General features: G+C 36.2%; 1 protein-coding gene across 2 annotated transcripts in view; it reads right to left on the bottom strand.

Annotated features, from left to right (window-relative positions):
- Positions 1 to 13,644, bottom strand: part of Mettl14 (methyltransferase like 14) — a 59,916-nt gene that overhangs the window by 14,690 nt on the left and 31,582 nt on the right. For both annotated transcript variants that reach the window (XM_081759693.1, XM_081759692.1), the window contains exon 6: positions 11,328 to 11,537. In XM_081759693.1, coding sequence (XP_081615819.1) covers positions 11,328 to 11,537 — 210 coding nt within the window. The remainder of the gene's footprint in view (positions 1 to 11,327; positions 11,538 to 13,644) is intronic.

Raw genomic sequence — 13,644 nt, 5'->3', positions numbered from 1 at the left:
GACTACTTTGAAGGAGATCCATCACAATAGCCTGTAAGTACTGCCATTTTAAAATTACAAGCCCAGTCTTAAAACTTTCCAAACAATACTGAGATCAATAGTAACATATGCAAGTGAAGTATGGATTCTATCAAAAGAAAAAGAAACATATTACTGAGATGGGAAAGAAAGATCTATGGACAATAAGGATAAGAAGAATCTTGGCGGATAAGAACAAATGAAGGACTGTACTCAATCTACAAAGGTTCAGATATAGTTGCACATACATCAAACAACGAAAAATAGTGGTTAGATTACATCCACAGTATGGACATGGACAAATTACCGAAATGGATCCTAAATGGAAGGCCAGGTGGAAGAACGGTGGAAGAACACTCATGAACAGACCTAGGCTGAGATAGTTACACGATGCAAAACCGAAGCTGAGAGAAACTAGAATTAAACGGTGGAGAGTCAAGGCCATAGGGAAAAAGTGGCTCGAGTCTTGCATGGACTGTAGCGCTAAAAGAAGTTACTAAGCAAGCAAGCAAGTTCATATAGTAAAAGAACATAATTACTAATAACGTTGCTTTCAGAAAATATTTTCAACTTAATGAACCTCGCCTGATCTAACCAAAATCTTGCCTGGACAATACCTCACCATCCAAAACGTCGCGGGACGAAATATTCTCACAGCAATTTCTTTAGTATATAATGTTCAAACTATCGCTATCTTATATATAAAAGAGAACGTACAAATCCTTTGTTCCCTCATCACGCTAATACGGCTGAACCAATTTCTTTCATTTTTGGGGGGTTATTAGGATTTGGACCCTAGATGGTTTTTATCATATCACTTTAATTTTTAATTACCAGTGTCTTGAGATAATTGACCATTCAAGTGTCCATAACGTACAAATCCTTTGTTAGTTCATCATAGGTAAAAATAAACGTATTTATATGCAACCCGCATGACCGTGTCACTCGGCGGGTTAACATAAATGACAGGCGATATAATGTTAACATTAGTGCAATCTACTATGGTTTTTATCATATCACTTGAAAGCGAAAAAGTAAAAATTATCTAAGTAACAAAGTTTATTGCGTTCCGGGGTGACCGCAGCGAAGCGGGGCGGGTTAACATAAATGACAGGCGATATAATGTTAACATTTACTGCAATCTTCTATGGTTTTTATCATATCACTTGAAAGCGAAAAAGTAAAAATTATCTAAGTAACAAAGTTTATTGCGTTCCGGGGTGACCGCAGCGAAGCGGGGTGAACGCTGCTAGTATGTATATACATTAAAAATAGCATATACAGTTAACCCTTTGGGGATCCCATGGTACAATTTGTACCATATGGGGTGTTTCATGGTACATTGCGTTATAACTCTCCTATTTGAGCTTTTTCGTCCGTTTTTTTTTTTTTCTTCAAGTCCAGAGGCATTGTAGAAAACATTACGAATGGTTTCACACCTTCCTGCGTCGAGACATAGGAGGTGATGACGTCATAAGTCTAAAATTTATATTTTCGTGTAATACTTTTTTTGGGGGGGTTATGTAAAGTATTTTTGGCGGGCTTATTTTTGCACGTAGAAGATTGAAATTTTGCACAAACATGCAGTCCACCGAGTAGTATTTACCAGATTTTTTTTTTTTCAGATTTTTGCGTTAAAACAGGGGGGATCCAGAGGGTCAAAAAGTTGAAAAAAGGGATATTTTTACCCAAAAATCCCGTTTTTCCTCATTTTCCCGCCTTAGATACATGATGGAGACAAGTGAATGGTACCGCCTGAAAGGCAGTTCTATTCTGAAGAGAATGATGTGCGACAAATGGCCCTAGGGTAATTAGGGAAGTGTCAGGGAATTTTTATCAAAATATACTTCTGTATAGGGGAATTTTGGACATTTTCGGTATTATTTTCTGCGAGCTTATTTTTGCACCTAGAAGATTGAAATTGAGCACAAACATTCAATCCACCGAGTAGTACCTACCAGATTTTTTTTTTTCAGATTTCTGCGTTAAAACAGGGGGGGTACAGAGGGACTAAACGTTGAAAAGGGGGATTTTTATAAAAAAAATCTCTTTCACGGGATTTTCCCGCCTTAGATATATGATGAGGACAAGTGAATGGTACCGCCTGAAAGGCAGTTCTATTCTGAAGAGAATGATGGGCGAAACATGACCCTAGGCTAATTAGGGATGTCTCAGGGAATGTTTAAAAATTTTCCTCTGTATACGGGAATATGGGACATTGTCGGTATATATATATATATATATATATATATATATATATATATATATATATATTTATATATTTGGCGGGCTTACTTTTGCACCCTGGAAAATTGGAACTGTGCATAAACGTTCAGCCCACCGAGTAGTATTTACCAGATTTTTTTTCCAGATCTCTGCGTTAAAACAGGGGGGTCCGGGGGGGGGGGGGGCTAAAAGTTGAAGAAAGGATATTTAGACCCAAAAAATCCCGTTTTTCCTGATTTTCCCGCCTTAGATACATGATGGAGACACGTGAGTCATACCGCCTGAAAGGCAGTTCTATTCTGAAGAGAATGATGGGCGAAACATGACCCTAGGGTAATTAGGGATGTCTCAAGAAATTTTTTTACCTGAGATCATGGTGTTTTACGGTAATTTGGGGCATGGTGGGAATTCTTGATAAAATTTCTTCCGCCCTTGGTATTCAAGATAGAAACTTTAAATTTGGCACACACATTCAGTATACCAAGTACTATTTATCAGATTTTTTTTAGATGGCTACGTTCACACAGGTCCGCTCCAGAGGGGCCCAAAGTGCGAGAAAAAATTTTCCCTCCGAAATTTTCCCTTTGACATAGTTTTTTCCGCTCCTGGTATATGGTATGAGCATGCAAGTGGTATCATTTGAAAGCCAGCTCCATTCTGAAGAGAATGGGGTATGAACCATGATCCTAGGATAAATAGTGACGATGCAGTAGCTGCTTGACAAAGTCTAAAAAAGAGCCCAAAAAACCGGGTACCGGAAAGGGTTAAACCTCCATTAAAGGAAACTTTCGTAATACAAACATATTTTCTTGTCGGTAGAGTACGGTAGAGTAGACAGAAAATTAATTTCAAATGGTTCAGCAGTTTTTCCATGATGATCACACAGACAATGTTGATCTTAATGTAGAGAAAAAACTCGAGAAATTTTCCTTTTCCCTCTTTTAACACCGGAATTCTCGAAAACGCTGGAATACATTTCCAGATTTTTTAATGTGAGTTTACATTCCGTGTTTCATCTTTCTATCTTGAGAGGCTCGTTAGATACCCTATTTTGGGGGCAAATTTTGAACGTCCTCTCCCCTCTTAGGATACACATTTGCTACAAGTGCCATAATATAAACCCAATTCAACGTAGATACTAACTCTATTCGAAAATTCATTTCAAATAGTTCGGCCATTCTCCCGCGATTCTATCACAAATAAGATCATTTTCACTGTCTGAATCTTGAGAGAAATTGACCTACTCCCCTCCCTGAAAACCGGAAGTCCAGAAACGATGGGACACGTTTCTATTTATTTTTAATAAGAAATTTATACACAAAATTATTTCTTTTTAACTTAAAAATTCGTGATACTAAATGTTTGGCATAAATTTTGAATTCCTAGTAGGATCTGCAGTTTACGCTTACCAAATAATTTTGGAATTAGGAACTATATGTATGGATTTTCGGAATCTATGGCCTTTTAAGCCCGTCATGGATCGCGGATGACGTTCTTAGATGATCATACTACTCAGGGAAGGGCGAAGCGGTCTGGGATCTTTACTTTGGGTACCATCCCGGCATTAGCCTCCTGGGAATGACGAAAATCACTCAGGAGGCTGACCTGAAAAGGCATTTACACCATTTCAAGCATTTAGTTCATTCGCTTGAAATGGTGTGAATGCCTTTTCAGTCAGCCTCCTGAGTGAGGTTATATATATATATATGTATGTTATGGATAGGTTTTGTCTTGCGAGTTTTGGTCCAGCATGAGTTGTTTACGAAATTTTGGTACGCGAGATTTTGTTCCGCGGAATTTTGGGCGGCAATTCTCTGCTGCAAGATTTTGTAGGTGTAACGATATTTTCCATCGGGCTTGTGCCTGCTAGCTTCATTTGGACTCTTGCTTTCGAATATCAACAGGGTTTACGCTCATTAATCTCAATGGGGCAGGCACTTCTAACTTTGCTTTGAGTTATTCAGCTCAACCCTGAATGAACATGAATTTCGAAATTAATGAGAATGGTAATCAATAGCACTCTATAAATAAATCAAGATAATCATTGTATTCATTACTGAAATATTTCGCAAAATTAACATTTATGTCTATGCATTTATGTGTGGTAATTGACAATAATGATATTTGAAAGTAAAACTTAACTGAATTTGTGAGATGATAAAGTGGGAGATACTCCGCGAAAATAAATGTACTGTGCATAATGTTACAAACAGGAGTTTATTGTATTATCAAGGGTTGAACTTGCATTCATCCGAAGATAGAGCACTTTTTACTCGCAAGGAGACTTACGGATGTGTAACTCAACGCTTTGAATGAAACTTTGCATACTTGTAGAACATTGAAAAATAATCGACATTTTTTTTTTATTTAGGCTATGGTGCAGGTTTAAGGCTAGAAACCACCCTTTGAACGTTAGAGGTGGTCTCCAAGCACAGACAGAAAACAATCATTTAATGTAGAAAAAAACATACTTCTAGTGTTTTAAGGACAGTTGATTCAGAATCTGACGTCAAAGTTAAAAATTCAAAATGGCAGATCCAATATGGTTATTACAATTACAGGGCTCATAGTGATCTGGTCTCTTCTAAATAGTTGGGAAGTGACCAAAGGCATATGAAAAAGTGACCAAAATCTCATTAAAAAGTACCTTTAAAACTTGATGCCGAACTTGGCATAATTGAATTTTACTTTTCTTTTCAACCAAAATATGGCCAGTTGGGTCATAGCTGAAATACGAATTGTTTTAACATGCTACGATTAAAAGTTATTTTACTTAAGTTTGTCAGCTAATAAAAAAAATGGATTACTTGTGTTCAAAGGTTTATTATTAATTACATACTTTGCACAGTTTTGTATTTGAACTTTGGTCTGGATGGGGTAAGGCCAAATTTCTATATTTTTATTAATAATACAAAATTAAAGTAATGTAATTAATACGTAGCATCTAGATTACCATTTACTAGTAATAAAATTTTGTCTTGTACAATTGGTTTGTTACAAATTTTGTCTTGGTACCACATGATTGGTAAGCATAAGTATGGCTTCCACCAACATTCCACATACAATGAAAACTAAACTGTAAACAGGTAATATATGTCATTCTCCTTTAACACAATAAGATCAAAGCAAATAATGCGGATTATGTTTATATTGTAAAGATCCCCACATCAGGACAGAAGCACATGTCAATACACCACGTGTTATTGATTGTAAACAGTGTAGCAGACGAGAAGCCGACACGAAAGACACCGAGGGAAGCCGAAAGATGGACCTCACGGTAGGACCCGAAGAGGAAAAATAAACGCCCAACCACCGGGGGACCTGGCATCAGTCGACTAACTGATTAACTAACCAACACCTGCCCTGAGGTCACATTGGACTAGGGGTACACCTATCCTTACCCGAGGTCGCATTGGACTAGCGATCCTTACTACAACCAAGCCTCGCGAAACTGCCTTGGGCTAAGGGGGCTATCCTTCAAGACTCACCAGAACCAGCAGGTGCCTTGGAGACTGCCTTGAGAGAAGAGGCACCGTGCAAAACACCTATTTCCTCTCATCTGGTCAATAACAAGATAGACACTATTTTACTCTTTGTAATCAAAGACATTTGTACTTAACAATTTTTATAATAAATTGGTGAAGAGGAAAAGACTAGCCCGGACCGTCATTTAGCCTCTACCTATAAAATCATTACAATATCCTAATTATGAACTTTAAAATAAATTACAAATGTTAACTAAAAATGCAGCTGCATAAAAAGAAATAAAAAGCAGTAACAAGAACGTATGCTAGCAAATTTTCGTATTTTCACATGAACTTAGTCTTTCTTCTTAAAAAAGTGAAGTTATTAAGGAGTATTTTTTCTTATCCATCATTTTCTGCACTCAATGGTCTTTCTGTTCATCTTGCAAATCTTTCTTTACTTTCTTCAATTCCTCCAACATACCCTGCGCAAAGTGCAATTCAGTCATGTTTTTTTTTCTCTTCACAGCTGTTTTCAGACGTTCAGAAGTCTGAAACAAAAGTTCATCTTCTGCTTTTCTTTTCATATTCTCTTCTTTTCTTTTCTGTTGCAGGATTGATTCCATGTCCTCAATGCCCCTTTTTCCTCTGTCAATTTCCCCATCACCTCTTTCTCTTTGCTTCTTGGTTTGTTTTTATCTTTCTTCTTTACTTCTTCTTTTTGGGCTTCCTCCTTTCTTAGGTTTTCTAAGTATGCTTTGTAGTTACGGTAAGCAGATCTAGCAGGTGTAAGAAGCCTGTGAGTAAGTGGAACCAGTTCTGGCCTATTTTCAAATTTCTTCATCCCAGACATTATATGTAACTTAGCATTTAGAGTTCTTAAAACCGTCACTGTGCAATTTTCAGAGAGCAGACGACGTGACAGTGAAAACTTGCGTTCCATGTCAGCACTGCCAGGACTTAGAGACAAACTTTCACCGCTGTTGTCACTGGAGGAAACTTGATGAAAAAAATACTCCAGAAATAATCTATTCGGCCACTGCAAAGACTTCCTGAGAAATTCTCAAGTTGAATTAACCGCCACTAACCACTCAGTAAATGCAAGTCAATTCTGAGGGGAACTTTTGCCAGCTTTGTAAATCTCGCTCCCTGACGTGACACTCTCAGATGACTTTACATTTTTCGGATGAAGACAAGACAAGTATTTAAGTTCTAGGGAAATTTCAATGGTTTTCACTATGTGTATATATACACACTGTCACGTAGTGAGACTATACATTTTTCTTGAAACTAAGCACATCCTTTCCCCTCCAGCTGCTGAATGCTAATCTTGTTTCTTCTCCACACTCCACTTCACCAAGAAGTAACAGACTTTCCGCACAGCTCTTTTATCCAGTTCAGTCACAGACGTAACAACTTTCTTCACAAATTGCAACAAGAAAACCTTGGTAACAGTTTGACAGTTTGAAGTTTAGAGTACAAAACAAGTACACGGGGCTCCTCCTTCTGAAACAGTTCTGTGATATCCTTGAAAAGTTTTGCACGTGAGATGACAAAATTTAACTGCGCTTTCGTTGATGGGTCTTTCAAAACTTAAGAAATTGACTTGTCTTTTCCAGTAGCCATGAGGTTTGATTTCTTTAGAGGAAGAAACTTGAGGAAATACTCTGTGCACTGAGGAGTTCAACAACTCTTTCACATTATTTTTCAAGTGTAAGCCACCTTCAACTTACATGTTTGATAAATCTATGTTTAGGTAGTCCTAACTTACTGGCAATCTTAGTGAAATCTTCCCACCTTGATGGCCAACCCTTGAAAAAATAGTACATCGATGACAAAGTCACTCATTTCAATTCCAAATTCTTGGGAGTCCTTATTGGACGCGTTATGAACTTTGTGTATGTTACATGTTTCTATATCAATCAAACCTCTTTTCCTAAATGTTTTCATTTCCTCATTCATCATTCTGTGAACCTTTTTATTGGTATTTGATCCATCATTATCTAACATCAAGAGTTCTGTCGTATGTCATATATCCTCAATTGTTATAATTATGAATTTATTGGGAAAACATTTCACAGCAATGATATTCTGTAAAAAAGTGTGTGATGCATAAACACTGTTTACAGCTCACACATCTTATTACAGCAATAACTGTGCACAAATCGCAAAGTGATACACAATCTTTGAAACAAAATGTAATGGGATTTCAAATGCAAGTAGTTTATGTTCCAAATAACCGCTTTTGTATTATGCATCCTAATAAGATTTGCAAATCTGGGAGAGGAAAAACTGATTATGAATCAGTGATTGGATGTTAATTATATTATTGCTGAAATGTAAATTTATGGGACAGTGACAGAAAAATGTCTCAAGAAATTTTTCCATGACTTAAAGAACACCACATCAACAGACTGAATTCTACCAGTTGTTCCTGCAGGAATTGTTTCTATTTGGAGGTACTCTTTTTTCTTAAAATAGGTTCAGAAGTTGTCGAATTGTGACCACTCCACGAATCTAATGACAAAAATGGACAATGCATTAGATGCTTAAAGAAAACCTCTTGAAACCATGATCTTACAAGACTTGATGTTAATTTTCCTGAATTTGATGATTTAAATGTGCACCCCGACTACTGAGGCAAGGGGATTCACTTTAAATACGCACCCCGAATAGTGAGAGATGCAGAGACGCACTTTAATCAAGCATCCCGTTAAAATAAGTATATAAAGGGGTTTCACATAGGTCTGCAACCTTCTCGCAATAACTTCTGGCAACTATAATCGTTCTTGGCTAACTGCAGAGCATTTCAAACCAGAAGACATTTTGTAATTGTAATCACCATATTGGATCCGCCATTTTGAATTTTATAAATTTGATGTCAGATTCTGAATCAACTGTCCTTTAAAACAGTGTTTCTCAACAGGTGGGTCGCGGTCCACTAGTGGGCCGCGGCATATGTGGTTTAAGCTAACCTCATTAATTAACCATGAGTACATAATAATGCAAAAAATAAACATTACGTTTTTCCTGAATCATTCGACCGCTGTTTATGTCTAGTGAATTGCTGCTATTGGGACATTATGAACATATTTCGTACGGTATCCTTTTCATCAGGAATGCAGCTAGAGTTCTGATTTTGGGGGGACATATTTGCAAGTGGAAGTGGTTTGGCCCCCAAATATGGTGATTTTACAAATTTATATATAGTAAACGCACGATATTTGGGATGACCAAGACAAGTTTTTGTAGGGGACATGCTCCCTTAGCTACGTCATTGCACTTCATATTTGTGGTGGATGAATGGGGCGGAAAACGATCTTATTTTTTAACTGACACTGAGACAAATTAACTGTATTTGAAGAATGTGCTTGTTGCTTCCACAGAAACCTATGTAGGTAATACACTTGAGAAAATGCGTGGAAAAATTCTGTCTTGGGTGGGATTAGAACCACGCAGTCGCATATGATATCGGTAATCAGGAGGTGCGTGGTTCGAATCCCGCTCAAATGTACTTGAACAACTTTTTTTTTGTATAACTTTTTAAGCTTGACAAGAAACTCAGTTACAAGAAAGCTGCGTTTTTTTTTCTTTCGTAATTTGTCTCAACTATAACGATGGAACTTAAATAATTTTTAGCATATCCATGAGCTCTTCTGCTACTCCATAATTTTGTCTTCTCCATTTCTCTCTCTCTTTTTTTTAAGATCTAAAAAAAAACATATTACCAATAGATAACGCTTGACAACATCGCTTTCAAGCAAAATGGGCAACATCGAAGCTCACAGAAACTTCGAAAACCCTTAATGATCATCATAAACACTGGGCACTTCAGATTCCTTTTGTGTGCTATGGGAGGAAGAATTCGAGTGACAATAAAAATATAGTTATTTCTGCCAAACGGACGGAGACAATTCAACGTATGAGCACAAAATATCATCGCCACGACGGCAATGAATACGTCTGTGTTTCCTTGTCTTTTACACCGCGGCATCAAATTTTTAGAGGAAAATTTCGTGTGAGTGTATTTTACTTCGGAAAAGAGATGATTAAAGATCAGTTCATTGTTAGCCTCCATGTTGAGACAGACCATTCGTTTCGCCAGTTGTGGCTTTGGGTGCGCAACATTTGGATTAACAAGTTTCGTGTGCAGTGACTACTAGTTCCGAAATAATCCTTTTTTTTTTTTAATTCAAAATTTTTGACGAAGGGCTGTGTTTTGTGTTTAGTGGATGGATGCTGTGTGATTATTGTTTAAAACTAGAACTTCTGTGTTGTTTCCCATATCGAAAATGAGTAAGAGACAAGAAACTTTGTTTAGTTTTGGAATTTAAAAAAAATCCCGTACTATTGATAGTGTTCCTAGTGTGACTGCATGTGATCAAAATTCTTCGATGAGTTGAGTTGATTTTTAGTTTAGCGTCCCTTTCAGCAGCGAGGCTATATGAGACGTGGACCTACTGATTAACGTGGAATCCGAACCACATGAGCTCCCGCAGGGAATCGAACCCGGGTCTCCCACGCCAAAGGCGCGTATGTTAACCGCTTAGCCACGGAGAAGCTCTCAAAATTCTTCGAAAAATGTGGTCAACAGTTACAGTGATACCGAAGATGACGTACAGGAGACGGAAGTGCATCCAACACAGAGAAGAAAAAGCATGCCCCTTGTCGTAAGCACAAAGAAAGCTATTTGAAGCATGGTTTTATTTAGTTTCTCGGTTCAGACAATTGCCGAAGCCACAGTGTGTTATCAGCGCTGTTGTTCTGGGTAATCAAGCTATGAAGCCTTCTCGTCTTATAAGACACTTAAACACAAAACATTCGGACTTAAAAGACAAACCGGTTGAGTTTTTTATGCGTGAGAGAGATGCTTTGAAAACTGAAAAAATAGCAATCAATCATGATTCACTTGCCTTAATCATCGGTCTCCCTTAGCCTAACTGGCATAATTGTGGAACGTTAAACTGAAAGGTTTCATTTCATTTCATTTCTGTCAAGAACAATAAAGAATTCAAGTCATTTAGATTATTTTATTTTATTTCTTCACATATTAGGAAAGCAACTTTGTGCCCACCCTGGTTCAACAGTGTATATATGACTCAACTATGTACTATTTATTATATATACTGTATTATTTTTTCAGTTTGTTTTTATTCGTCTCTTAATCTTGAAGAACTGAAGTTTGAGCAATGCGCCTTCTTCCAGAATAATGTCACAGAAAATTCTATGCATTTAAATATGATGCTACTGAAGTGTATCAGTCTAGAATGTGAATAATCTAATTTTTTAAAATTTAGCTTTGAAACATCCAAATGAAAGGCATCCATGTATGCCTAAAATATGGATAAAAAGTCAATGAGTATTGTATCATCACTACACGAACTCAAAAAGATTAGTACAGTCTTAAAACATTTTCAAGCTTGGACTAACATTTTAAAATGGGCTTTCGTTTCCCAAATGTTATGCGTGCACCGGCTATTATTTTTTACAATCATAACTTCAACTTCGAAAGCAATACGCAGATACTATTTATTAAATTTATATACATTTTTTTCTTTGACGGACTCTGTATTTAACTGCACAATTAAAATATATCAATATATCGATATGTAATCTTACCTTTGTTCTTTGAAATACAGCTTTCGGCTCTAAATTCTTGGAATGGCCAGGATTGTTGATGTTTGTACGAATCCAGCAAATATCTTCGCATCTTCTAAATCCCCATTTGCGAAGACAATAGCGACCAAGATCCAAGCCATCGGAGGAGCCACACCACAGAAACACAAATCCTCTCGATTCTACAACTTCTCCGATATTTAACTGCATTATCTGTAAAACAAAGAAATGAATTTTATAGTACGTACAATATTCATAAGAAATAGTGTAACAGTAATATTTGTTAAAGCAAGCATTGAACATACCGTAATAAACAATGAAGTATCTATATTTGCACTTCAACTTATTAGATCAACTTCGGCAATTTTGACGAATAAAGTAACGGAAACTTGATCATCTGTACATCAGAAGTTTAATTTCTTGTTAGTATACGTTGTTACTCCAAATATAGAGTTACTTGCAATTTTCTTTTTATTATTACTATAGCCAGATTTTATTGTAACCAAACACTTCTCATAAAATGACTATGCAATTATCAACTTCTGAAACTGAGGAAATAGGTCTTTCATATATCAGTATGTTTGTTTCCTCTGTTAACTTTATTTTCGAATGTGAAACGATTCGTACGTATTCGCTTCAATAGGTGATGATTTATACATAATTTTTAAAGTAGAAATTATACGTTTGTAATCATATATATATATATCTTAAAACACTTGATATGGGCATGATTTTCGGAAGAATCCCTAATGTATTCCTTGATTGCTTGATTCCTTTAGTATTTAGTTTTAGGAATTATATTTTTAGGCTTTCGGCATCTACGGCTATTTTGGTTTGTCCCGTATAAGGGATGGCGTTCCTCGGTGATCACATTACTCGGGACAGTAGAGAAGGAAGGAACCAGTGATTTTTTTATGTTAGATATCTGGGAAGTCTAGTGTGAATGAGAAGAACCCACGATAAACCTTACTCGGGATAGCTGGCCTGAAAAGCTTTTTACATCTTTCCGACCGATTGTCCCCAACGGAAAAGTTTTTTGTTTTATGATACCAATGTAAATGCCGTACTATTTATAAATTACTTCAATTTATTGGGTTTCCTTTCCACTAAATAACACATATAGTCAGTGACTGATTTGATAGTTCTACGTTAGACTTTATACTATGTTTCTGAAATATGCTTTGCAGCTACGGAAACAGGAATTTCAACCAATTTTTACTCAGACTGTGTTTACAGGCTTTACCAGGGAATTAAACTCAAATGATACTAGCACTATATTAAAAAAATAACGGAATTTTAACTTGTTTAGAACGAAGTTCATTGAGAATACGAAATTAACAGTTACCAATATCAATCATTTAATATTTCTCTTGAATTTTAAAATCACAGCTGTTAGTGTGTGTGACAGGAATACGTATTATACAATAAGAATACTGAAAAACAGCAGTACTTGCTTTCGAAGATTATTATTCTCATGCTTCAAGTATTCGGAGTCTACAAATAATTACAAGATGCCTTACATATTATAATGATGTAAAGAGACTTTTTTTCAGTGAGACAGACGGGTCTGTCTAAATGGTTCAGAACAATTTTAACACGACGCAGGCAGTTAAGTTTTGTATAATTGTACTAGCATGTTGAAAAAACAAGGGACAAAGGCAAGAATAACAGTGATAAATAAGAACAATGAATCAAAACGCAGTTTGGGCAAAAATAGTTATTTTTCAAATAAAATTCTCACTGTATCAAATTTCACAGAATACCTCCTGCAAACAAAAATGAATGTGGAAATTCCGCCTAGTGGCAAGGCGAAATAATATTAATTTATTTACTTCAATACGACAGAAACTGACGCATTTTTAACCAAATTATTAATAAAATAAATGAAAATACTAACGTAGCAAATGTTAAGCATCAAAGAATTTGAGTTTCAGTGTATTCTAATGGTTCGATATTCTCAATTCATTGTACCACTAGTAATTTAACTTTTGCACAGAAGTTTAGTGAAATGCATGAGTTACATAAAGGAAAGAAAAAGTCCAGCCTAAAAGAGAGACTTATATTGTTAGTATCTACAGAACTCTTACATTGTTAGCATATACAGGACTGTTAAATCGTCAATTCTTTCATAAAGAAATCGTCGTAAAATTTTCATGTACATAAACAATCAATTTAACAAGGGGTCTCATTTCAATTTTGATCTCTTGCACCTCAAGTGTAAAATGCATTTATAATGATCCGATTTTACGTGAGTGAGTAAATCTGGTAAACACGGACACAGAATAAGTGGCTGAAAACTCTCACAGATGCATTCAACGGA

Source organism: Thermobia domestica, chromosome 5 (genome assembly GCF_964235325.1).
Source record: "Thermobia domestica chromosome 5, izTheDome1.hap1.1, whole genome shotgun sequence".
In the NCBI taxonomy this organism is placed as follows: Eukaryota; Metazoa; Arthropoda; class Insecta; order Zygentoma; family Lepismatidae; genus Thermobia; species Thermobia domestica.
Note: the sequence above shows the minus strand (reverse complement) of the source record. Positions and strands in the feature narration are given on the sequence as shown.